Source organism: Oryctolagus cuniculus, chromosome 5 (genome assembly GCF_964237555.1).
Source record: "Oryctolagus cuniculus chromosome 5, mOryCun1.1, whole genome shotgun sequence".
In the NCBI taxonomy this organism is placed as follows: domain Eukaryota; kingdom Metazoa; phylum Chordata; class Mammalia; order Lagomorpha; family Leporidae; genus Oryctolagus; species Oryctolagus cuniculus.
The window spans coordinates 42,015,619-42,041,781 of record NC_091436.1 but is presented as its reverse complement, the minus strand read 5'-3'; the positions used below and the strand labels follow the sequence as shown (position 1 = coordinate 42,041,781).

The 26,163-nt window shown below is 36.1% G+C and overlaps 1 protein-coding gene across 2 annotated transcripts; it reads right to left on the bottom strand.

Annotated features, from left to right (window-relative positions):
• Positions 1-4,716: 4,716 nt before the first annotated feature.
• On the bottom strand, positions 4,717-24,712 carry LOC100349505 (protein LEG1 homolog). 2 transcript variants are annotated; one of them, XM_051854354.2, is made up of 6 exons: positions 24,370-24,712; positions 19,462-19,548; positions 17,952-18,136; positions 16,629-16,729; positions 7,384-7,622; positions 4,717-5,732 (listed from the first exon to the last, which is right to left on the bottom strand). In XM_051854354.2, exons 1-6 carry the CDS (start codon positions 24,668-24,670, stop codon positions 5,632-5,634), a joined length of 1,014 nt encoding a protein of 337 aa, XP_051710314.1. In that variant the 5' UTR covers positions 24,671-24,712; the 3' UTR covers positions 4,717-5,631. The 2 variants fall into 2 exon arrangements, with proteins under 2 accessions (XP_051710314.1, XP_051710316.1); XM_051854356.2 differs by lacking the exon at positions 24,370-24,712 and adding an exon at positions 21,495-23,029.
• Positions 24,713-26,163: the final 1,451 nt, after the last annotated feature.

Below are 26,163 nucleotides of genomic sequence, written 5' to 3'. Positions count from 1 at the left end.
AAAGAGCCTGTGTTCTCTGACCTGGTTTGTAGGACATAACAGGAAGCCTATTAGCCTGTGTGCAGGTGCCTTTTGTTTATTTTTCTCACCAAGAGTTGTGAAAAAACTCTTTATCACAAAAACCTTGCCAAATCTCAGACTTAATTTGGCAAATATTTATTGAGCCATGACCTCATCTGATGACTCCTTAAGCAGTGACCTGCAATGATGAACAGTGTAAAGATAATGTCTTCTAGATAATTGAACAAAAGACTATTAAAATAAAAATCTCTCATGAAATCAAGTCATGTGAATGTGAAACAGAATTTTGTCTTGAATTTGGTTTCTTGTTGCCATTTATTTCTTATAACTGCATAGAGAACAGGCAAACTCATAAACAATGTGAGAAACCTGCAAAGAAGGAGAAGACATTTCAGTGACATCAAACCATGTCAGTGGGGCATGGAGTATTATGTGCAAAATAGCAGGTCCTTGAGGAGTTTGTCTTGTTGCTGTCAGCAATTCTGATATATTTACTAGTACCACTTAAAAACACATGTGGTAATTTCATGTTTATAAAGGACGAGACAGTAAACACTGTAGGGTTTATGAGCAATTCTGGCATTCTATGACAAAAGAAGAAAGAGAGAACAAGTAAACTTACACATATCTCAGTCAAATTTTATTTACAACTCACCCCATGTCATATTAGGGCCAAAGCTAGCTTACCTGTGCCTCAAAGTCTTTTAGACAAGCTTGACAATGCCAATAGCATTGGCAACATTTAGGAATCAGCTGGACCTATTTAAGAACTGTTTTCATACAATTCCAGATGCAACAAAACAAATCATTTTATTCATTTCTTGTGAAAATGACACATGACATCATTATTTTATTTTATTTTATTTTGATTTTCCTTGATTTTCTTCTACATAGATACTGTGTGTTATGTATAAAACACGCACAATACACATATACAAAGAGAGCAAATTTGATGTTTTTTAAAGATTTATTTATTTACTTGAGAGATATAGTTACAGACAGAGAGATGGAGAGACAGAGAGAGAGAGAAAGAGATCTTCCATCCACTGGTTCACTCCCAAATTGCCCATAAAATGGCTGGAACTGGGCCTATCTGAAGTCAGGAGCCAGGAGCTTCTTCCAGGTCTCAGACATGGGTTTGGGGGCCCAAACACTTGGGCCATCTTCTACTGCTTTCCCAGGCCATCAAAGGGGAGTTGGATCTGAAGTGGAGCAGCCAGGAGTCAAACTGACTCCCATATGGGTTAGCAGCACCACAGGCAGATGCTAGTACTACCCATGAAGTGACACAATATTATTTATTTGAGAATATACCATAAAGTTTCAACGCTGCAATCTCTAGATGATAAAAAAATATATTTTTAAAGTGACATGAATGCTGGTAAATACAGAGAAAATGAAATTGTAAAAATCATTCACTGCAAAACAAGGCAAAAAAGAGGTAAAAGTCAAAAGGACACACCTCTGTTGGTAGATGTAGAAAAATACATTAAGTGGTTTAATTACATAAGTTAAAGACTGTGATTGTTAAATAAAAAGAGACCAAATTACTTTCTATAAATATAAGATAGAGATGAAAATAAAGATAACAGAGAATAATATAATTAGATTTATAATAATTCCAGTCTCTAAAATTATCTTCTTAAAGATTTGATTTTCCTCAATCAATTGCATTAATATCAGAACACAAAAGCATGGAAAGCATTTTCCAATCATCTTTCATTTATGTTTAGCCTATCTATCCCTTAAGACTATTCTATAAATTACAAAAAATAATGGTCTGAATCGTAAATTCACTTCAGAATTTTTCAATACTCCTTTTGAGCCTCAGATTCAATGGGTTTCTGTGAATAGTTTGTACATAAATGTTCATTCCATGTGTTTCACAGCCCCCACAATAGTATCTTCTGCATAACTGCTCCATTGCCAATTTTTTTAAAAAAACTGTGTCTGTACTAGTTCCCGTCCACAGCTCCAGTCTGTATCACGGAAACAGGAAACCTTATTCAGAAGCTCTATTCTTCTAGACAAAATATATTTCCAGGAATATTTATTTTTACAAGGATGGGCCAGCTAGTTTTGGGGTTCAACCGATGCAGACTCTACACTTTGGGACCAAATGGATGAAATCATGAGTAGATGAAGCAAAGGAATCAGTTTGTAAACACTGAGAGAAGAACAACCACAATGCGTGGAGAGACATGGATGCAAAATCTCACAAAGCCCATGAGATATTGAGTATTTTATTTGCTTTTTATGATATTTCTGCTCTTGTTCCAAGATTCAGTGGTAACTATTCTTTAATCTCTTTGTTCTGTTGTAAATATTGTTGTAATTTTTACATAAACCCTCCTTTTTCCCTTAATATGCTTTGTCTATTTTGCTCCATACAACTAATAAGAAATTTAATATCTAATTAAGATATTGCTAACCACCACTTCTGATATGAAATAGAACCCCTAATGCATTAAAGCTATCAGTGGCAAGTACATGCATTGCCTTGTAATGCCACATTCAAAAATTTATCATGCGCTTTTTGCACTGTAATTACCTATTAGTTACTTTATTTTGCCTTTCCTTGAATACAAAAAACAGAAATAATATTATGAATGATGTGGTAGCAGAAATAATGACCCCATAAGACATCCATGTGTGAACATGCAGAACATATGAGTATGTTAATTTATATGGCAAATGGACCTTTGCAGATGTGATTGTTAGGATTTTAAAATAATCTGGGTTATCCGTTTTTGTTTTTGTTTTTGTTTTTGTTTTTTTTTGACAGGCAGTGTGGACAGTGAGAGAGAGAGACAGAGAGAAAGGTTTTCCTTTTCCGTTGGTTCACCCCTCAATGGCCTCTGCGGCCGGCGCACCGCGCTGATCCGAAGCCAGGAGCCAGGTGCTTCTCCTGGTCTCCCATGGGGTGCAGGGCCCAAGTACCTAGGCCAACCTCCACTGCACTCCAGGCCACAGCAGAGAGCTGGACTGGAAGAGGAGCAACCGGAACAGAATCCGGCGCTCCAACCAGGACTAGAACCCAGGGTGCCGGCGCCGCACGTGGAGGATTAGCCTAGTGAGCCACGGCGCTGGCCACCATTTAATCTGGATTATCCATTTTAATCATGATGGCTCTTATTTTTTTTTAAATGACTTCTAAAGAGTTATGGTGGCAGTGGAGGGGGGAGCAGGGGGGAAGAAAGAGAGAGAGAGAGAGAGAGAGAGAGAGAGATCTTGCATCCACTGGTTCACACCCCAAATGACAGAACAGCCAGCACTGGGCAGGTCAAAGCCCAGAGACAGCAGCTTCCTCTGGGTCTCCAACTTGGTTGGCAGGGGCCCAAACACTTGGGCTATCTTCCACTGCTTTTTCCAGGAGCATTAGCAGGAGCTGAATTGGAAGTGAAACAGCCAGGACTTAAACTGGTTCCGGTACGGGATGCCAGCATTGCAGGCGGAGACTTTACCTGCTTCACCCGACACTGGCCTCTCAAGATGAGTATAAGTGAAAGAAAGAGAGATACGAAAACCAGAATTGGGAAGAGATGAAAATGCTGTTCTAGGGACTTTGAAGATGAAGAGAGCAGTCATAAGAAAGCATTAGTGTGACCTCTAGCAATTGCAAAAGTAAGACCTCTAGATGCTTCAGAAGGAGCTCGGCCTTATCAATTTGTGTTTGCATCCAGTGAAACCATTTTAGACTAGTAATCTCCAGAAGTGTAACATAACAAATGTTCATTGTTTTCAGGTTCCAATTGAGAGGTAATTTGTTACCCTGCAGATGAAACTAATGCAAATGGTTAAAATTCATTAACAAATGGAGAAAGTTTCCATGAGTGGTGAAATTGTAATTCAATATGGATATGATTAATGGTTTTGGATTCCTGAAGTTGATGTTAGAGTGATACCTGATTCTGGCATCAACAGAATTCTTATTATTGTCTTGTTCATCATACATGTACTCTGTGCAACAATTACTATATTATTCTGTTTAACTTGATGCTTACTTCCTGTGGCTATTGACCTAGTCACTTTTTATAATAAAAATCTTCTAGATACTTCAATAATTTTTAATTTTTTCAATAAGAATGTAAAAGTATATGGAAATTTGCTAAGTTACTTAGGTTTAGTCATCTCACACCAGTTGGAAAATGCAGAACTGAGACACCAACCCAAGTCTTTCTATCTTGCTGCCAGTTATTTTACTACACTAATTACTCTTGTTAAATCTATTCTAGACAGCTTTCCAAATTGTTTGTTTGTGTATATGAAGTAAACAAACTTTATAAAAGCTATTGAGGGAAAGTTCCAAAGAAGACAAGCCAGAGGGAGACTAGTCTTCTTATCAGTGCACAAAGTCTCTTCTTAAAGTAGACAAATTTTGAACTCTGTAACTCTGAACCACTCCAGAAAAAGCACACATGAAGAAACGAGATACTCATAATTTTTCAAACTTTGAATTAACTGACAACTTCTCAAAAAACTGATATCAGGAAGTACATTCTAGACCAATAGTTCATTTTGTAAGTGTTTTAGAAAATTGAAGTCACAATCCAAACTTCAGTTTATAATATTCTACCTTTCTACTCCTCACCATAAATCTACTCTTCCCAATTTCATGAGATTAATTTAGGCAAAATAACACCCAAAAGTCAAACAGTTTTATAACCTTTATTAATTTATAATTAATTTTTAGTTATTCAACTAAAGTTACATTGGTCAGTAAATATGTTAACTTGGTATTAGTTCAATAATAATTCTATAAATTAACAGTAACAATTCAAATTTTAAAATTTATGAATTCATATTGACATATTCAAATGAACAAGAAAGCCAAATATGAATTTTATTATTATTATTATGTATTTGAAAATCAGAGTTACAGAGAGAGAGGGAGAAATGGAGAGAGAGAGAGAGAGAGAGAAATCTAACTGCTGGTTCACTCCAGAGATGGGTGGAATGCCAGGGCTGGACCAAGCAAAGGCCAGGAGCCAGGAGCTTCATCTGGGTCAACCACATGGGTAGCATGGGCCCAAGCACTTGAGCCATCCTCCGCTGCTTTTTCCAGGCTGTAGCAGAGAGCTGCATCAGAAGTGGAGCAGTTGGGACACAAACTAGAGCTGATATGGGATGCCAGTATTGCAGGTGGAGGCTTTACCTGCTAGGCTACAACACTGGCTTCCAAAGATGAACTTTTAAAAGTCTTGTTTCTGAATAAATTACCTATCATTGCATTTCATTTCATTATAGATTTCTTTTCTCTTCTTTTTAAACAAGGTGTCTTTTTTTTTTTTTTTTTTTAAAGGCAGAGAAACAGAGAGAGAGAGAGGTCTTCCATTTGCCATTTGCTGGTTCACGCTTCAAAAAGCTGCAATGGCTGGAGCTGGGCCATGCCACAGCCAGGCAGGATCCTGGAACTCCATCTAGATCTCCTACACAGGTAATAGGGGTCCCAATACTTGGGCCATCTTTGTTGCTCTCCCAGCCACTGGATAAGAGAGCTGAATTGGAAGTGGAGCAATCAAGACTGGAATGTAGGATACCAGTGTTCAGGGAAGTGGCTTAATCTGCTGCACCACAATTCTGTCCCCAGTTATAGATTTCAAAAAATATTTAATTAAATAAGTGAATGGAAATTTCCAAAATTTCTAGAAAAAGTTTCCTTGCAACTTTAAACTTCATTAAAATTTTCCATGCAGCCAAAGATAATGTTCCTAGAAAAACAGTTAAGATATTTTAAATTGTTGGTAAAATTTTCATTTTGATCTCAAATGTTGAAATTATTTAAAGCAAAATTCAAGTTAATTAGTATCAAAACAGATAGTATTAATGGCGTTATATTTATTTTTTTCTATACTTGACTTAATTAAAAATATCTGTCAAGGCTTTGACACCTGAGAATTAAAAGAAACATATAACTACTCAGAGAGACTAGTAAGCAAAGTAAGTATACTAAATACAATCCAAGTTGGTATCTTATTTACATTTATTGTATACTGTAGAGTCAATATAAAAGTCATTATCAAACCCAAGTATAATTTCAAGAAAATTGAAGCTTACAAAAATCTAGAAATTATTCAGGATGTACATAAAACCAATTCTAAATATCCATTCAATCCTCTACTGTTTACACACCAGGAAGTTAGTTTGTTTTTAACACCTGGGCCTAGAACGAACTTTCCATATCTGATAATGGATAAAAGTGGGCTGGCAGAGCATCAGATTTTATGATTCTACCAGTGAAACTCAGATAAGAATTGACTTCCCAAGGTTCTTCCATCCCCCATCTAATGGAGCTTTGTGACTGTTCTTGCCAAAGGTATGGGAGATAAAATTATGTTGCTCACTTACTGGCCTAGAGCAGTAAAAGAAGGGCTCTTTTATTAAAGCTCTATAATTCCTTCTACTTTGCAGGGAGCATGTATCGGTAAAACTGCAAGGATTCATGGAGTTCAGATGGAGGATTCCTAGGTCCTACAATCAATGTGGAAGAAATCTTCCCAGCAATTGAATCTGAACACTCTTAAGTTATTATATATGAGCTAGAAAATGAATTCGATTTAATTATGCCATTAAAACTTGAATGTTTATTTATTAAAATAGCAACTATCACCCTAAGTAATGCACACTATAATAACATTTAATATACAATACACCCATTTTCATTCTGACTTCGCTCTTTTTCCTAAATTTTGCTTTAGAGAATAGAAATTATATCCATGCACGCATATGTAATGTGTACATATTTTTGCCCTTCAATAGAACAAGGCTACATGATATTTGAAGAATTGAATAATATTGCAATTTTAAAATTACTTACTATTATATAGTTTTTCCTGTGTTTTCTACTAATTGTAAGTCCGGGATTTGGAAATCCTCAAGATTAGAATTTAGGGTGTCAGATGTTTTCCTTTAACTAGAATTTGTGGATAAGGGAAGTTTGTGTAATGAAATATATTTTGTGGTTCTGTTAGTCATGGCAAGTGTCTTATATTTATTATATTTTTCATTTAAAAACAAAAGATAAAATGAAATAAAGTAAATCTTAGCCAAGAAAAAAATAGAGATTCTCTCTATCTAGCGTGCACTACTAGTGATTTTCTATATTTTCTATATTTGTGCAAGAACTTTGCAGGAGAGACACGCCAAGTAAGGAAGGGCCTATGATATATGCTCATTAAGTGAAACCTATAATAAGTGAACAGGACTTCCTGTTAAAACTTTGAAGCCCATATCTATAGAAAGTCAACTTTCCTATGTCAGAAGTCTGTTGTAATCTACAATTAAGATTCTAATGTTTTATCATCCATGAAATCAACACAACACATAGAATTTACAAAAAAAACAAATCTGTGTGCCTCTTACCTGTATACTTATGCATTTTATGGAAGAATTTTAGAGCAAGTAGGACTATATTCTGGAAGTCAGTGAAGTCGCTGATGAAGGGAGCTCTGTCCCCAGTAATAAGTATTCGTGGTGGCAGGCCCTTCTGGAATTCACATATTCTAATGTAAGTTGCAGGAAAGAGTGATTGAGCTAAATAATTCACAAACAGGGCCCAGCTTCTCTGAAAATCTGCTTCTTGCGTAGAATAATATTTTAACCTAATAGACAAGTGGGGGAAAATATGCATTTAAAATTAGTCTACTCAAAATTGTCAAAACAGCTAATCTATTCAAAGTTGTGTTTTTCCGATTTTTAAAATGTATGAACTTGGTGTCAACTTTATCCCATAGACTTGAAAGTGTCAGACAATATTAAACTGTTGATTCTAGAAATTACCAACCAAGAACACTTATAGTTTTCATCAAATCTTTTGTTCTTTACATAAAGCCTGCTCTACTTAAACTCTAAATTGTGACCATTTTTCATTGTAAAATTCAAATAAAAGTTGACAAGACAAAGTCTCTGCTGGACTTGGCCAACTATTGAATAATACACAATTATTTATGTTAGTTCATCACTGAAAAATGGGAGAATGTTTCTTTCTTATTAGGTCACTTGGTTTTTTTTCCTGGCAAAGTATGCTAGAATGCCATTTTCTTACCTCACTGAGGAAGAAATTTTCAGTTTGTAGTGAACAGCTTTACACATATACAACCTGTGCCACCTTTTACAGTCAATCTTCTGAGCATGTGAATAACTTGCTGTTTAATATCATGTTTGTTTTCTCTGAAACAGTTTACACCCTGTGTGTAGCTCATATCCTCCACTGTTAGTTATGGAAACTACCTGGTTTGTAAAACTTCCTTGGTTTTACCCTGAGTAATACAGACATGATGGGCTAAGTGTTGGAGATTCAAGAGACAATTAAAATATATTCCTGTCGCTCCTCCTCTTCGTGGAGGAACGACACAGGACCCTGCACTGTTCTTTTGTCTGCTCGGCCCTCCCCGGGTTTGCTGCTGGTTCTTCCCGGGTTGGCTACCGACCCTTCCACCTCCGTGGAAGGGCGGTTCCCCCTGCCACATTCCCCACTTCCGCGGGGGAGCGGCACACCGCCGGCCGGCTCTCTCGGGGGCTGCACAGGTGTTCCTTCAGATAGATGTTCCCCTTAGATGTTCCTGGTGCATGTTGTCTCTCTCCTCCTTTATAGTCCTCTTCCACCAATCCCAACTCGGCTGCCCACATGCCGAGCACGCTGCTCTCCTCCAATCAGGAGCAGGATCAGCTCCTGGAGGTCATCACTCAAGCTGGCAAGAGGCAGCTGCGTAGAAGCTGTTTCCTCCTCTCCCAGCGCCATATTGTGGGAGAGCAGATGCATAGAATAAGTCTTAATTCCAGTAACTTAGTCTAGTCCAAGTTGCTCCCCACGTATTCCCTGGTGAATATCATTAGTGAATCACAGGGTATTGTGGTTCATATACAGTTACGGAAATAGAGGAAATGAAATAGCTAACCATGCCTCTGATTATAGGAAAGATAGTACTTCATGCTCTGACCAAAATACCAAAACCAACTCTCACCTTTAGGAAAGAGGAACTGTCACATTTATTTCTTAGGTGGATGCAGCCATGTCACCACATTATCCAGGTATCTTACATCCTCATCAATACTTGTTACTAATCTGGCTGACATTGCCTTAATGATTAACAATAATTTTCAGTATCTCTTCATATGCTTATTGGTCATTTGTATGTCTTTGGTGAAATACTTGTTCAAATATCCTTTCTATTATAAAATAAGATTATTTGTCTTTTTGAGAAGTAAGAGTATTTATATATTTTGGATGCAAGTCCCTTAACAAATACTTGATTTGCAAATATGTACTCCAATTCTGTGCAGTGTCTATTACTTTATTGAACCAAAACTTTAAAGTTTATTTATTTCTTCTTTTGACCTTTGTGTTTTCAGTGTCACTTCCTAGAAAAAAAAAATGCCAAAACCAAAGTCAAGGCCTTTTCTAAATATTTTATAATTTGATCTCTTATATTTAGGTCCATTGTGCATTTTGGGTTAATGATGTGTTGTGGCAGACAAATTTCATTCATTTGTAGATTTCCAGTTTTTCCAATATCATTTATTAAAGACTATTATTACTTATTGAATGATCTTGCGCCCTTCTTGAAAGTAAAGTGACAACAAATGTCAAGAGTTTATTTCTAAACTCTCAATTGTATTCCATTTGTTAGTATTTCCCTGTACCAAATATTGCAATTTTCTCATAAAAAGCTAATAGGGATTGCATAAATTGCATCCTAACAATAATATCTTCTGGGAAGCCTCATCCTTTAAGTGGACTTCTAATTTCTTTCATTAATCTTCTATATTTTTTCTGGGTATACAAGTTTTGCACTTCTTTTTCTTAACATTTTTCCTATATATATTATTCATTTTGATATCAATGTAAAGGTATCCATTTTTAGTTTCACTTTAGGATATTTTCATTGTAGTGTCTAGAAATACCACTGGTTTTTATACGTTGATCTTGTATCTTGCTATGTTAATGAACTCATTAATTCTAATTTTTAAGAGGATTTCTTGAGAAACAGAAACATATTATTTTATCTTTTCCAATATGGATGCCTTTTATTTATTTTCTTAACCAAGTTTCTGGCTAGAACGTCCGGCACAATGTTGAGAAGATGTAGCAAGAATGGATAATCTTATCTTGTTTCTCATTTTAGGGAAGTGGTATTGAGTATTGCATTAATATTATGTTAGCTGTGGGTTTTCTAGATGCCTTTGTCACAATAAAAGACTGTTCTATTCCTAGTTTTTGAGTGTCTTCTTTTTATCATAAAAGGATGCTGAGTTTTGCAAGTATGAAATAGTGTGGGGATTATGTGAATTTTTGTCCTATATTCTCTTATCATGATATATTTTATAGACATCCAGAGGCCAAACTAGCTTGCATTCTTGGCATAGATCTTGGTTTGTCATGGTTAATATCCTTTTCATATGTAATTGTATTTTCTATTCCATTACTATGTTGGGGACTTTTGTGTCTACACTCTCAAGAAATATAGGTATGCAGTTTTCTTTCCTTGAAACATCTTCATCTTATTTTGATATAATTCTGCCTTTTTATGGTTTGTTTATGTATCTTATGTCCTCATTCCTCTTCTCTTCTGCTATTGCCTTCTGTGGTCAACAGAATTTTTCTAATGTGACTTTTTAATTCCCTGTGGTTTCTTTTACAACATATGTATTGAATTTGTTTTCTTAACTGTTGTTCTTAGTTGACGGGATTACAACTAATACTGTTAAAAATGCATTTCAGATGAATTCTAAAATTACTATCTTCTTTCAATTCATAAAGATATTTTGCAGTAGAATTCTAATCCTTTCATCATTTGTGTAAATATTTTCATAATAATTCCATCTTTATTTATTATAAAGCACCTGGAAAATTTACTTACTGCCTTATGCAGTTGTATTTGAAATAGAGAACAAAATAATATAAAATACATAGTTACAGTGTCATTTATATTTATCCAAGTAGCTCCTTTACTATTACTGTTTTTTTTCACCATATGGATTTTGATTTACTATCTAGTATCCCTTCATTTCAGTCTGAAGGACATCTATTTTTCTTGAAAGGCATTATCATCTAGCAATGAACACTTTTAGCATTTGCACACCTGTAAGTGTTTTAATTACTTCTTCATTTTAAAGGATAGTTTTAATGGACGTATAATTCTTATTTGACATGCCTTTTCTGTCAGTACTTTGAGTATGTCTTCAGGCCTACACGATTTCTGATGAGAAATCAACTCTATCTTACTGAAGATCTCTTATCTGTGAGAAGTCATTTTTCTGCTCCTGCTTTTAAATTATCCCTTTGTATTGAATGATGAGTCTACAATTTGGCTAAAAAGGTGGCTTTTCTTGAATTTACCTAACTTGGAATTCATAAAGCTTCATGGATTTATAAATTAACGTTTCCAAATCAAGTTTGAGAAATTTTTAATGTTTCTTCAAATATTCTTTTTGCTCCCTTTTCTCTGGTCTTCCTTCTGGAAACCCCATTATATATGTGTTATATGTTTGATAATGTTGTGCAGCTAGGGAAATTCTGCTCATTTTCCCCCATTTTAAAGAATTTCTGTTTCTCAGAATGGAGAGTCTAATTTATAATCAATTTATTTTACTTATTCTTTCTCCCACCAGGTTAAATCTGCTTGACATTCTTGATGTTATTGTCAGTATTCACATTTCCCTTAATTTTTTAGATGTGGATCCTTTTATTGGTTTAAGCTTGTTCATAATAGTTAATTTAAATTTGTGCCAACTCAGGAACAACTTAAATTGACTAATTGTGTGAGTGTGTGCAATATTTTTCTTGTTCGTTGCTGATTTCTTACTTTTCTGTAACACTGGTCATTTCAAACATAAAATAGCAATTCTGAAAATCAGACAGCCATTCTCACCAGTGTTTATTGTTGCTTGTTTCATTTGTTATTGCTGGTTTAGTGACTTCCCTGAACTAATTTTGTGTATTCAGTTTGCATTCTGTTGTGAGTCATCATTCAACTCATTGCTCTATAAACTTAGTCATCTACTAATAATGGGTAAAAGATTTTAATTCCTTAAACTGGTAGCTTTCTACCCTTTTTACAGGAACTCTGTGTGTGTTCTGGGGCACATTTTCAATGCTACACCATTACAACTCTGTCTTAGTCACTGCTTCTTACTTTTTTACCCTTATTTCTTACTCACTGGGCTCAAGGTCAGCCAAGAGATTCACAGTCCTGTTCAAGTCTGCAGACTCCTAGATTCCCAGAAATATTTCAATCCTTTCCAAAGTCACCTGTTCCCCAGATGAATATTCACCTATTCCAAAGTCATCATATTCCCCAAATAGTTCTAGTTTGGGGCCTGGTTCTTGTTTACTTTAACTACTGTAACAGTCTCAGGCAGCCGAGGTGTTAGATACTTGGTGTTGATTCTTTTAAACTAATGCTCTGAGGTAAACTTTACATGCAGAGGGGATAGTTCAAATATTTGTGGTACCCAGAGGATGATTTTTTTTTTTTCCAGGAAGATGTAAAGGAGGTAAATAATGGCAATGCTCTGGCATAGAGCTTCTGGAAGGACTCAGAGCCCAGGTTGCCTTTTTTTTTTTTTTTCTTCCAGGCAGAGTGGACAGGGAGAGAGAGAGAGACAGAGAGAAAGGTCTTCCTTTGCCGTTGGTTCACCCTCCAATGGCCGCCACGGCTGGCATGCTGTGGCCAGCTCACTGTGCTGATCCGAAGGCAGGAGCCAGGTGCTTCTCCTGGTCTCCCATGGGGTGCAGGGCCCAAGTCCCTCCACTGCACTCCCTGGCCACAACAGAGAGCTGGCCTGGAAGAGGGGCAACCGGGACAGAATCCAACGCCCCGACCGGGACTAGAACCCGGTGTGCTGGCGCCGCAAGGCGGAGGATTAGCCTAGTGAGCCGCGGCGCCGGCAGATTGCCCTTTTGATAGCTGCAGAGCCGCTGCTTTCCACAAGGGTCCTGCAGAATAGGGAAATTGAGACAGGCTAAATTACAATATCTCAGACCCTTTTGCTCTTACCTACATTCCTCACTTTCTTTGAATAAATATTTTTCAGATTGTTGCAAGCCAGTGGTTAATTCTGATAACAGAAAATGTTAATTTTGAGTGTTTTTCCTGGGTTGTTCTTTTATTGAAGAGTGAATTTAGGGATATCCCCATTCTATTATTTTAGAAATAACACCTGGATTGTTTGTTTTTATACATGAAGAAATGGAGTCAGAGAAAATTTGTCAATTTTGCTACTATTACTGCTCAAATCCAGGATTTAAGAATTGATGTTCGGGACCGGCGCTTTGGCACAGCAGGTTGATGCCCTGACCTAAAGTGGCAGCATCACATATGGGTGCCGGTTTGAGACCTGGCTACTCTTCCTCCGATTCAGCTCTTTGCTTTGGCCTGGGAAAGCAGTAGAAGATGGCCCAAGTCCTTAGGCCCCTGTGTGGTGGAATGAGAAGGCCATGCCAAGATGGCCGCTGGCAAGCGAGCGTCCGTTACTCAAGAATGGCTTCGAAACCCACCTGGCAACAGAGCCTGCCTGGCAACAGGCTGTAATTGGATGGCTTCAGATACTGCCTGGCAACAGGCTGTGATTGGTTAGGGCATAAACTGCCCCTTGACTGGATTGGCTGCCTTGGCAAATCATACAATGTGCCAGAAAGACAGCAAATTGTACTTAAGAGCCAATAAACACAAAAATTAAAAATTTCACAGTAACTAAAATTAATAGACACTATATTTAAATATGAAATTTCATGTATGATTATACTTAGCAAAGTAATCAGACAGAAGATATGGTGGAATAAAGTTACTCTAAAACATACAAAGACACTAACTTCACATTAGCTCTTCTTCGATGAAAAATGGAATGTAGCAAAATTAAGGAATAAACCAGTAAGAAAGATTTTATAAAATACAGAAAAGTAGGTGTGAAGAAAGGTTTGATCATTTGATTAAATTTATTTTTTTAATGGTGCAGAATCTACTGTATATATTTGTATCTAACATTTCTAATACATTGGTTTTCACATTATAGTGTCTGGTAAATACCACTAATTGCTTATTAATTGAGCTCTAAAGAGGAAATAAAACCTATGATTGATGTTGATCTCTGAACACTAGTTGGAAAGAAATTTGTAAACAGAAGAGTTAAGAGGGTAGCAATATGAATTTTGAAGTCAGATAACTCTTCATATAAGTTTCGTCATGCCACTGACCATGTGCATACTTCATAAAAAGTTTATATATATTAATGTGTATTGAGAAAATTCTTAGTTCAGGTCCTGCCACTTACACATCCATTTAAAGAAGTCTTTGGGCCGGCACCGTGGCTTAGGGGGTAAAGCTGCCGTTTGAAGTGCCGGCATCCAATTTGGGTGCACGTTTGAGATCTGGCTCTCTGTTATGGCCTACTATGGTAAAGCAGTAGAAGATGGCCCAAGTCCTTGGGCCCCTGTACCCGCTTGGGAGACCCAGAAGAAGCTCCGGGCTCCTGGCTTCGGATCGGCGCAGCTCTGGCCATTGCAGCCTATTGGAGAGTAAACCAGAAGATGGAAGACCTCTCTCTCTCTCTCTCTCTCTCTCTGCCTCTCCTCTCTCTGTGTAACTCTGACTTTCAAATTAATAAATAAATCTTTCAAAAAAAAGAAATCTTTAAATAAGTAGATGTTGACATCTATGAGGAGATATAAAAAATCATGAAAAATTAAAAGGTATTAATTTTGGTGCAAACAATTTTGAAATCCATGCACAGTTTTCATAAAATGCATTTCCATGAACTTTTTGAAGACCCCTCACATATAAATGATCATGTATGAAAAATAGAAACCCAGGAAATTAAGAATTTATGTTAGCATAAAATAATCATTGTATATGTGAATGTTTCTATTAAGAACAGTAAAACACATTTTTTTTTCCTGAACTGATATGTGAAAAAGGCCAGTTAAAATTATTCATCAAATAATTCATATCGATATAATTTTGTGTCAGATTATTTATAAATATGATATATTGAAAATAATTGAATTATTTCCAAGTTAATCAGAAACCTATACCCTCCAGTAAATAGGTCTCTGAGTCTCACCAAAGTAGCCACCTTATACCTGTACGCTGTACAGGCATCAGAATCACTCCCTGAGCTCTGCACTTCCTGGAACTTCTATAAGATCAGGATGCTCACAGAGATTGTTCCTACCAAGCACAACTCACCCTTACTGTCAGAAGAAATAAATTCAGCTTTGGCCTTTTTATTTTAAATACTGAGTGCTGAACTTGTTATCCTTTGAGAATTTCTATCAAAAATTTTCCTATACTAGTTTAGCTGACCACGTGATTGAAAAACTTTTCAAATAAAAAATAGTATTTTATAAACTATTTTGTATAATTATAATGAGTTGTTTTCAGTCCCAGTCTTGATGCTGATGACTTGTTCTCTGCTTCCTTGACCTCATTCCTCCTTGGCAGGCAAAAGAAATAGCAGCTGATTCACAGCAAAAGCTGCTATGATGGCTACAATCCTAATTCATCCCACGGACATGCCAAGGGGATGAACTCTTCTGCTGTCCAAAGTGAACTTCAGCCTGTGAAGCAATACTGACAAATAAAGTATGCATGGCAATGTAAGTCTATTGACCATGATTTATTTATCTAAACTGGACTTGGGTCAGTGAAAAAAACAACAGCTGATTAGCAAGAACTCTTCAAAATGCCTGTGCTTGTTTTTAAAACCAACCTCTTTCTTCTTTCTTTCCTTCTTTTCTTTTCATTTTTCTTTTTCCTTCCTTTTCCTTCCTTCCCTCCTCCCTCCTCCCTCTCTTCTTTCTCTCTCTCTTTCTCTCTCTCTTTCTTTCTCTTTCTTTCTTTCTCTCTCTCTCTTTCTCTCTTTCTCTTTTTCTCTCTTTCTCTCTTTCCTCTCTCCCTCTCCCTGTCTTCCTCCTTCTTCCTCTTTTTGTCTTTTTTTTTTCAACCCGTATCTCCCTATAGGTTTATAGTTTGCAGTGTAATCTCTCTCTCAGATGCACTTTTGCCTTCATATCATCTACTGTTAGGCCATGAGCAGGGACTAAATCAAGGAAGCCACCCACTCTTGGACTTTCAGTCTCCAAAATTTTGATCTAAATAAACTCATTTCTTCATAAAATTGCCTGCAGAAGGCATTTCATTACAGAATTAAAAATGAGAAAAATACACTCTTATTCTCATTTGCTATGGAGCAAGGAGAATTTGACATAATTTTAGTTATCTGACATAATAAAAGACAGTTCTTGGATATGTGTTAACTAATCTATATTCTCTAATCAAAGTAATACAGAGAACTATTATTCTCATTAAATCATTTTGATTTATAGGCATTAGTTTAGGATAAAATAACCTTTAAAAATCTTCTTATACTTTTGGTTATATTTTATTTCATTTCTTTTTCAGTGCTTTGTGTTCAAGTCTACTTCTATTCATATTTTATTTCCTTTTCATAAAAACTCCAATTTTTTTAATAAAACGGTTTCTTACCAGTTCCTTTATAATACTTTCTCACTGATGAATATTGGTCAATGAATACTTCAATGAAAAAGATAATGTAAAAATGAAAGATTATTACCATATTAGGCAAAATAACTATGAATTCATTCTTACCTACAGTGAAAATTTCTATGAGCAGCCTCAATAGATGAGACATGTGCATCCCATAAGTGTTTCAAGAGTTCATCCAAGTTAGCAGAAGGTGACTTTACATGCTACCCAAGAAGGAAAATGTCATTAATACTTAGGCAATTATACCACTATCTTCAAATGAAAATCAACCGTATTTACAAATACAATTTTTCTACATCCTAAATGAAAGAACATTGTTTCTAAGAATTAAAATATGAAAGATTTAGCACATAATACTTTCTGAAGAATTTACTCTCAATTAGATTATCAGTAATAATGAAATCATTTAAAAGGAATAATCCAATTATTTTTAAAATATTCAAAACTTTATGCTATTTAGAACTAGATATTAAGTATTTTATTTGTTTTCCTCATGCTGTGAAATTAATTTTTCATAAAGTTGAGTCAGAAGTGGGTGTGAGCAGAGTAAAATCATAAGATCTAATCGCGGCCGGCGCCGCGTCTCAATAGGCTAATCCTCCACCTAGCGGCGCCGGCACACCGGGTTCTAGTCCTGGTTGCCCTCCTTCCAGGCCAGCTCTCTGCTGTGGCCAGGGAGTGCAGTGGAGGATGGCCCAAGTCCTTGGGCCCTGCACCCCATGGGAGACCAGGAGAAGCACCTGGCTCCTGCCTTCGGATCAGCGCGGTGCGCCGGCCGCAGTGCGCCGGCCGCGGTGGCCATTGGAGGGTGAACCAATGGCAAAGGAAGACCTTTCTCTCTGTCTCTCTCTCTCACTATCCACTCTGCCTGTCAAAAAAAAAAAAAAAAAAATCTAATCACACACAATATAATGTGAATGTCTCTAAAGGTAAAATTGATGTTTGATTACTCTCTCTTCTACCCTTGGCACTCCAATTTGAACATTAATATTTTATTCTGATTGTCAGATGATTGTTTCAGTCAACTCACATATGATAATTTTTATCAGAAGTTTCCAATATGTTGATCAAATTCACTACAATCTATTCCAGAATTATATTTCTATATAGGTTACTGTTCTTTTGATTAAATTATGGTGAATCAGAATGTTTAGTGCACCATTAAGCCATAATTTTTGTGTACTTACATGGTTGTTTTTGATTTATTTGAAGTGGTAACAGTACATACAACTGTCTCAAAACTATACTGGAAACAAGGGTGCTAATGAAATATTACACCATGTAGAAATCTCATATTGTTGAACATTTCATATTAGGAATCATTTCTTAGGAACATTGTTGAGTGCATTAAAATCTTACAAAAGTATTATTCAGAAATTATTTAGCTACCTAAAAAGATTGCTAATCAAAATATTTTTTAAAAACCTGGTAAAATTCATTCCACATTCTCATTACTTCCGGAAAGGATGAATGGCAGCTAGAAACATTATAACAAAAATTCATCTGATCCTTGGGTGGTGGTAGAAGAAGGACATTGTCTGATAATATCCCCATTATGCCAGAATCAACTGCAGCAAGGAAGGGTATTGCAGAGAGATAATAATTAAAGTCTGTGTAAAAGAAAAAGTTATTGATATTGTTAATATAGAAAAGAAGTGTTTTCCTGTTTGTTTGTTTTAATTTGAAAGGTCGGGAGAGGGAGAGCTTCCACCTACTCACTCATTCCACAAATTCCCATAATGGGTAGATCAGGACCAAGGCCAAAGCTGGGTTCCAGGAACTCAATCCAGGTCTCACCCATGGGTGGTAGGAACCCTATTACTTGAACCATTACTGCTAACAGTCTAGGTCCGTATTAACGGAAAACTGGAGTCAGAGCTGGAACTGTATGTTGAACCCAGCCACACAGACATGGGATGCAGGTATCTTAACTGGTGTCTTTAACTACTAGGCTAACAGACCTGCCCCTAGGTTGTTTTTTAATTAATATATCACAAAAGTAAACCCCAAAGATCTAGAAGGGTGGAAAAATTTAAACTCTAATTGGGGCATGTCAGAAATTATTATCAGAAATTTCCTTAAGGATCATATGCAAGTCAAATATGCTTCTCTCAAAATTGTTACTCTTATAAAAATGGAATTATGTTATAGATACATTATTTTAAACCAGCAATGATGACACCAGAATTTTAAATACCATTTACATTCTGAATCATAAGTTAAAAATAAAAAAATAACTTATTAGTGGTACAATTTTTTATCAGCATTTTTATTCCAAATCTGAAAGTCTGATATGTCTTTAAAATATTCTAATATAGAGATTTTTTTATTGTTAACAAAGTTTTATTTTTTATATTTTCAAAAATCTTTTATTTAATGAATGCAAATTTCATAGGTATAACTTTAGGAATTTAATGGTTTTTCCCCCATACCCACCCTTCCACGCCCACTCCCATCCCACCTCCTACTCCCTCTCCCATCCCATTCTTCATTAAGATTCATTTTTAATTTAACTTTATATACAGAAGACCAACTCTATATTAAGTAAAGATTTCAACCGTTTGGACCCACACACACACAATGTATAAAGTACTTTTGAGAACAAGTTTTGCAGTTAGTTCTCATATTACAACTCATGAAGGACAGAGGTCCTACATGGGGAGTAAGGAAAGTTTTATTTGATAACAAGATAAAAATTTCCACTTCTGTCCTCAGTATTTAAAGCATGTTAAATTAAATTCAACTAATTGAAGTTTACATAACTGGACATCCAATTTACATAATCAAATATACTGATTAGTAAATTTAAAATTTAATTTCCACATTCTTTTGGAAATTCAGTAACACTAGTTTTTATTTTCTATAATTGGGCTTCTAGATTGGATCAGGCATTTTGAGAAAGTCATCAACTTGAAGTCTGTCACACTTCACTCACCAGCCCACCAACTGTCCACAGAGATACACAGATGATCCCCAGAGTCAAGGCCACAGTCTGTCTTTTGGGTGGGGTCGGCTAATCTGCCTATGAGAGAACATGCAGAGTTGGATTTGTTAGGCCCATTTCTAAAGTGCATATACAAAAATTTAACAATTTTTTTTTGGTCATGAATTCTCAGAATACTTATTCTTGGAAAAAACTGTTATTTTTCCCATCACTTTCTTACCTCAATAACTTTTTTACTTTTTTTCTCCCACTCATAGTTTTTCTTTCCTTTAGCATTCTTACTCTCTATTCTTTCCTAGACCTTATTTTTTAGACTTCTGTGGCTTTTGTCTCTTCTATTTAATATCACTTCTACTCTTCACTAACTGAAAATTGGGGAATTAATGTATATGTATGTTACACAAGATCTAGACTTCTTTTACCCATTACTTGATCCTGATAGATAACTCTTGTAAACCTCAATTTTTAAATCTACATATTACAGATCCTAGAAATAATTACTCCATAAGGATTGAGGAATCCCACAGGAAGCTGGGCATGCAAAGTGCTCAATGCAATCAGCACTCACTACATGAATATCAGTCATTATTCTATTTCATACACTCTTCAAAATCCTCTTTTATCTCTTGTTTTAAAATTTCTCTTTCTGATTGATTCCACATTTAATTTTGTTATTTGTTGTATTGCTTTTTACCTAGAAACCCTGATATTTCTTCTGCTGCCTTTTAATCAATGTCCACCTCTCTTCCCCTTTTGACCATTTCCATAGCTGACTTATTCCCTGTATTCATGTTAACATCCTCTTTCTTCTATCTTCTATAAAACAGTGTTTGTCTAGTCTCTTGCCCCTCCGGTCACTCTCTAGTCCACCCCTTACCTTTTGGACACAGTTTCTTTATTTCTCTACACTATTCTTTCTCTGCACTATTGGGGTTTCCTATACTCATACGTCATTTTTCTGTAAGTATGTGTCCACTCACTAGTCTCTCTGTTTTCCATAATCTGTTTAGTTTTCCTTGTCCTTTCTCATTCTAGGTTCTTATTGACCTACCCTCAAATGCGCAAGAGTAAAGATCTAGATAGTTCTGTGAATGGATGTAAATTTCTCAGAATCATTATTTGTCTTTAAACTGGATTAATAATCAATTATGTGAAACATATCTGAGAATGTTCACTCGTTAGGCTAACCACAGAATTACCTTTTATTGCTGACTTCCACACCCTGAATCCTTCATATGCTCCTCTTTATTTTTATCAAATTCCCACAGAGCTCCTCCATTGCTAATTCCAACTTTTCTCCAAGTGAGCAGACCTCAGACTGAGCTCTTGATCTCGATCCCTAAGCAAACCTGCTTCGTAAACTTTCTGATTTTTGTTTGTTTCTTTGTCTTGACAGAGGAGTATCACAATTCTTGATATTTCCCTAGTAAATATACGATCTTTTGTCTTATCCTCAAAAGATTTTTCTTGTCTCCCTTATGGAAAACAATATATTGTTCTCAATAAACTTGACTAAAAACTGTATTTTGTATCACTGATTTCTTTGAGAACAAAATTAATGCTATATCTATTACCATTCAAACCTAAATTTCTGTTCTGGGTTTATCCTTGTTTACAATTATATTATTCCTCTAAGCATAAGTTGTATGTCTCCCATACTTTTAATTTTTTTTCTTTTGCTCTCTCTCCTTTCCTTTTTCTCTCACCCATGCCACACTCATCCCAAACTCTTCCCTTTAACTCAAATTTATTTCCTTGTTGGTTTCTTTTATTGTAATGCATTAACTTTGGATAATTTTTTAAAGATATATTTCATATCTATTATAGATGCAGAATTTTCCAACTCATAACACTCTAACTTTTATACAATATTTTGTGTTTTGGCTTTTGATTGTCCTCTGTCTCACTTTTAACGTTTCTTCTCAACCACATTGTAAGAGTCTTAGGAGAAGGCATGAAATTCATCAAAAGTTTATATACATCTTCACAGTACAACACTTTTTTCTTTGATGGTATTTTCTTACCTTGACTCAGACTTTCAATGTTTTCTTCACAGTACCAACACATATTCCAATTAAAATCTTTGCTATACAAAATGAATAGTTCACAAAAGTGAATGAACTATTGTTGTTTGCAATACTATGGATGGGTTTCAAAATAACTGTGACAATGGAAATAAACCAGACAGAAAGTAGTGTATGTTAGGAAACAGGTGCAGTTTTAGCCAGTTGCCTGCTTGGCCCAGCTACCTGAGCCAGGCTCCACCCCCATCCTAATGGGATTCGCTGCTCCTGCTTCCCTGCCCACCCTCAGGCAGTTTTAAAAGGGCCTGTTCCTGCACACATGCTCTCTTTGCCCTTCTCTCCTGCGCTCTCTCTACTCTCTTGGCTCTTGGTTCTTCTCTCTTGGCTCTGCTCTCTTCTCTCCTCTTCTCTGCTCTATCTTCTCTCCTGGCTAGCTCCTCTCCGCTCTGTTTCTCTCTTATATTCTCTTTCTCTCTTTTTCCTTCACCGCCCCTTCACTCTGGTCTGTAGGGTGTTCCCCAATAAACCCTTTCCCTTTCTCCGGTGTTCGGTTTGTTTTGTGATGGCTAACATTAATATATAACAGTGTACAGCTGTTGATATGAAAATTCTATATAATGTATCCAAGTTTGAGGATTAGAAAGCAATCAGTGGTACCTGTAAAGTTGCAAAATGGGATGGGGTGGGGTGAGGATTGGAGCAACTGAAGGGCAGTGGAAGAGTGAACATAGAGGTTAGGCAAATTTCTGAAGATAAGGAAAGAAAAGGGAAAGATATTTTTAGAATAATGCATATAGGTATTATCTGTAGTGAAGGCTTTAAGGTTATATAAATATTTCTAAACTTATTAAATAATACCTTTAATTTGGCAGTTTATTGTATGTTTTTTACAGATTAGCACAACTTTTAAAAAAACTCTGTTGGGGCTGGTGCTGTGGCACAGCAGGTGGCACCCCCTGCCTACAGTGCCTGCATCCCAGGTGGGCACACATTCAAATCCCAGCTGCTTCATTTCTGATACAGCTCTCTGCTATGGCCTGAGAAAGCAGTAGAAGATGGCGGAAGTGCTTAGGCCACTGCACCTGTGTGAGAGACCTGGAGGAGGCTCCTGGCTCCTGGCTTCAGATTGGCACAGCTCCTGTTCCTGCTCCATTTGGGAAGTTAACCAGCAATTGGAAGACTTCTCTTTATCTCTCTGCCTCTGCCTCTCCGTAACTCTGCTTTTCAAATTAATTAATTAATTAAAAACTCTGTTAAGCAAGCAAGATGCAAATACTGAAGGCATTCATGTTGCATTTGTATTGTGCAAGTCTTAAGTCTTTGTTGTCAAACTAAAACATCTTGCCTAAGGGCACATCTAAACAAATTCAGCCTGACTTTGAAGATAGTTCTTAAACTGGTCTAACCTGATTTGCTCAAGTTTGCCACCTGCTGCTGGTCTGCTTCACCTTTAGGCTGTCCTGCCAGACTTAGCCCTCTTCCCCATATAATCTGCTTCCATTGCTGTGTTTGTAAACAACACTTTAGTAATTCCTCTAGCAAGATCTTTGGTGCCACTTTTTCCCACTCATAATCTTAGTCCATTATCGTCTGTAGCTCTCTTTCCTGAGCTGTTCATTCTCTTGTAGTCCTTTCTTGTCTTTGAATAATAGCATATTACTAAATAAATATTTTAGGTACTATTTTTATAATTTTAGTCCTGTTTTGACTCTTTATGTGTTTATAGAATTCAACTCAATATAAATAGGAAGAAAATAAGCTGCCTGAGAAAGAGGTCTATTTTGTTGTTAAATAAAAATGAAATTTGGAAGGTAGCCTTCTGTTCTAACTTTCTACCTTACCATTTGTTCACCATTTGATACTAGAAATATTCCTAGGAAGGGTCCACTGTCCCCTTCACAGGGAGTTGCTTGTTATTTACAAAGGACCCTATGTTTGGGCTTCTCCTGAGCTATGTCTTAGGACTTCAGATTGTCCTCCTTCCACGCGAAAGAGCCTATAAATAGAAATTATAGTGGGTGTCAGGAGGACACCCTGACAAGCTCGATAATAATAAAACTTCCTTTCTTCTTGCATATTATTTTACCTGAAACAAATACTTGTATATTTATAATGTTGTTCCAAAATAAATCTCCATTCAAATTCTTAAGTGTAGATGTTATTTTAAAGAAGAGAACTTTGAGAGAAATGTTCTTTAAGAGTTATTCCCTCCAGTGTCACTCGAATCTACCTAATTAACTAATCACATTTAGAACCATAGATAATATGGACTAATCTCATTTACCTTTGTATACTTAATGTATATCACCTAAATGCTTCTGTTTTGGAGTATCATCTCCAATACTTAGCACCAAGCTTAGTATATAATAGGGCCTCAATACATAGTTGTTGATATTGAATGAACATGGCCTAATATGTTATGTATCAACAAATGTGGTAATTGATAGCCACTTGTGGTCATTTAAATTTAAATGAATAAAAATTAAATAAAATTAAGGTTTCAGTTCTGCTGATGTCTTAGTTACATGTGAGAACATGTGAACACATTATGGCTCGTGCTTCTTTACTGGACTGGACATACAGAAAAAATTTAGCACTTTACACAATTCTACTTAATTGTGCCAAGGGAGAAACTGGGGACATGGAATTGCCTAAGTACTTGACAAAGAAATATTAGGAGAAAATAAGTTGAAAAAAACAGAACAGAAAGAATGGAAAAAACAATAAGAGTAAAGGAATAGAAAAAAGAAAGAGGGAAAAAATAATCAGTGTGTAAAAGACAGTGTTAGCTATACATATACAGCATTAGCTACATCTTGATTAATTTACAATTAAATCAAAGAATCACTGTAAAGTAAAAGAAAATATTGCTTACCTGTTTGATATTGCCATCCATGCTGTAGAGGCAATCCCCATAAAATGTTTTGTCCATTTCCTGGAGCAAATTTCTCAAAGTATTTGGCAGTTTGATGCAACAGGATTTTATACATACCCATTCTCTCAAGGTAATTCCATGGATTAATGATGTATTTTCCATTTTCTACACTGTAGTCACTAAACTGACTAGGGGTTTTACTCCACAAAGGAGGGTAATCATTAGAAACATTGGATACTCCAGCTAAAGAAGCAAAAACACAACAAAGTATGACACAAACCCAGGACAGATGGAAAGCCATGGTACATAAGCTGGAGATTCAGATTCTGAACAGATTTTATTGGGAAGAGGAGGAGGTCATATTATTTTTACAGCTCTGCCAATCAACACTGTTCATTCCCATTCCTGATAATGACTGGGTAGAGATAAGAATGCCTTCCCAAAAATAATATGGTATTTCCATTATTAATTACCTCCCAAGTAAATAATGTTCATCATGTATCTGTCTCCAGAATTTTTAATATTAATTTCTTTTCTAGATTTATTTCTTTCTCTGTCTTCTTCCTAGTTATCTCACATATTAATCATAATAATAAATTGGACATCCTCACTGTAGTAATTGTATTTTAAAGAAAGACGGCTAATGATTCAAATTAATCTATAATTGAAGGGATTTCAGGATATAAAATAATAATGCAAATAATTCTAGGTACAATTTGGAAGACAAGTACTTTTAGTGATATTTTAAACTTCATCAATCTCTTTTAAATGTTATTTCATGTACAAGTCGGGCTTGTCAACCCAAATTCTGAATTAGCAGAATCCGAACTGAAGAGATATGCAAATAGTTTATTCGAGGATTACAGAGTGAATGAAAAGAAGGGATTAAAAAATAAAATAGAAAAAGCTGATATAAGAATAGATAATTCACTTCTTTCCAATGAGTGTATGGTTCATCATGTTGTCAAGGGAGTAATGAGATACATGAAAGGAATCTCAGAGCCACCGGACTTGCGGGTTGGAAGACAGATCCATTCATTCATTTGTTGTCATCATCTATTGGTCAAAGGTGACTCAAATGGAGAAGTTCTTCTGCAATTCTGGTTGCACAAGGCTGTATGACAAGTGGATCCTTGTAGGTGCCCCAGGTAGCTACCGAGGCATAAAACCAAGAGGTACAAGAAACGACTGAAATTAAGTGTCAAGTTGCCCTTGCATGAAACAAGGCAAAACCCATGTGGAATTGTAGCAGTGGCTATAATCAGAAGAGAAGATGAGAGGATTCGAGTGATGAATAGGAAATGGCTGATTCAGAATCCCTGCACTCTGAAATATGAATTCTCTGGGAATATGCCTCCTCAGTGTATTCCTGTATTAATGTGCTGTGTGTCTATTCTAATCATGGGTACCAGAAAACTCTCAGCAAATCCTGCCCATGTCTGACTTCATTCATCAGGCTGTTACCTCGTTTCTGGTGTGATGTCATTACTGGCTTACAATGGTGAACCAAATAGAAAAAAAATGCTGTGTTTGAGACATTTAACAAAATATTAGTTTTTAAAATTTTTTTAAAATATTTTATTTATTTATTTGAGAAGTAGAGTTACAGACAATGAGAGGGAGAGACAGAGAAAGATCTCCCATCCACTGGTTCACTCCCCAAATGGCCGCAATGGCCAGAGCTGTGCAGATCTGAAGCCAGGAGCCAGGAGCTTCTTCCCATTCTCCCACATGGGTGCAGGGGCCCAAGTGCCTGGCCAATCTTCTACTGTTTTCACAGACCATCAGATAAGA

Excerpts from the sequence above, each read along its gene's own strand:
- LOC100349505 (XM_051854354.2), bottom strand. The coding sequence starts at position 24,670 with ATGGCTTTCCATCTGTCCTGGGTTTGTGTCATACTTTGTTGTGTTTTT. Across the intron at positions 19,549-24,369 it reads TGGATGGCAATATCAAACAG|GCAGATTAGCCGACCCCACC; the intron begins GTAAGCAATATT and ends GTTCTCTCATAG. Across the intron at positions 16,730-17,951 it reads TGTGGAATGAATTTTACCAG|CATGTAAAGTCACCTTCTGC; the intron begins GTTTTTAAAAAA and ends CTTCTTGGGTAG.